The sequence below is a fragment of the Eimeria tenella genome, genomic scaffold, assembly GCF_000499545.2.
Source record: "Eimeria tenella Houghton genomic scaffold, Eth_scaff3298, whole genome shotgun sequence".
In the NCBI taxonomy this organism is placed as follows: domain Eukaryota; phylum Apicomplexa; class Conoidasida; order Eucoccidiorida; family Eimeriidae; genus Eimeria; species Eimeria tenella.
The window spans coordinates 562-1330 of NW_013543120.1; the positions used below are offsets into that span (position 1 = coordinate 562).

Consider the following 769-nt stretch of genomic DNA (forward strand, 5'->3'; position numbering starts at 1 on the left):
TGCCTCAGCCCCAGCTGCCCCTTTCCAGAGCTGCATCGGGAGCAGCAGCAGCAAGCGCACCGCAGAGGCAGCAGCAGCAGCGGCAGCAGCAAACAGACGCTGGACGAGCTCTGCTGCAGCAACTTGTGCGCCTCTTTGCTGCTGCAGCAGCTCGCAGCTTGCTGCTACTGGCCCAACATGAGAGATGACTTCGAACGCTTCCTGCGGCAGCGCAAGGCCAACAGCAGCAGCAGCAGCAGCAGCAGCAGCGCGAGTACCTGCTGCAGCCCAAGCAGGTGGAAGCAGCTGGCCGCCGCTTCCGTCAGTAAAGTAGCAGCAGCACCAGCAGCAGCAGCAGCAGCAGCAAAGAATGACAGCTGCAGCGCCAGGACAAGTACCCACAAAAGAGCACCTGCAGCAGCAGCAGCAGCAGTAGCACAGCCTGCCCCTGCTGCCGCTGCTGCTGCTGCTGCTGCTCATGGCGTCATTTCTTGCAGACACGACGTCCTGAATAAGGCTTTGCTGCTGCAGCCAGCAGCAGCAGCAGCAGCAGACTGTGGCTTGCTGTCATCACCGCGAGGAGACTTGGAGGAGCCGCCGCAGCAACAGCAGCAAACACCGTCAAGCGGCAGCAGCAGCAGCAGCAGCAGCAGCAGCGATGACTGGGTGTCCATGCAGGTCTGGGTGCGCCGCAGCACTGCTGATCTGCTGCATGCGCTGCCTTCTGCTGCTGCTGTTGCTGCAGTGCCGCTGCTGCCGCTGAAGCTAGACGGGGAGCTGCTGGCGGGTG

General features: G+C 62.8%; 1 protein-coding gene across 1 annotated transcript in view; it reads left to right on the forward strand.

The window, feature by feature from the left end:
* Positions 1-177: 177 nt before the first annotated feature.
* ETH_00041370 (uncharacterized protein) overlaps positions 178-769 on the forward strand; it is a gene marked incomplete at both ends in the record, with an annotated part of 1899 nt that continues 1307 nt past the window's right edge. The window contains one exon of the mRNA XM_013376255.1: positions 178-663. Within this exon, the coding sequence (XP_013231709.1) occupies positions 178-663 (486 nt within the window). The remainder of the gene's footprint in view (positions 664-769) is intronic.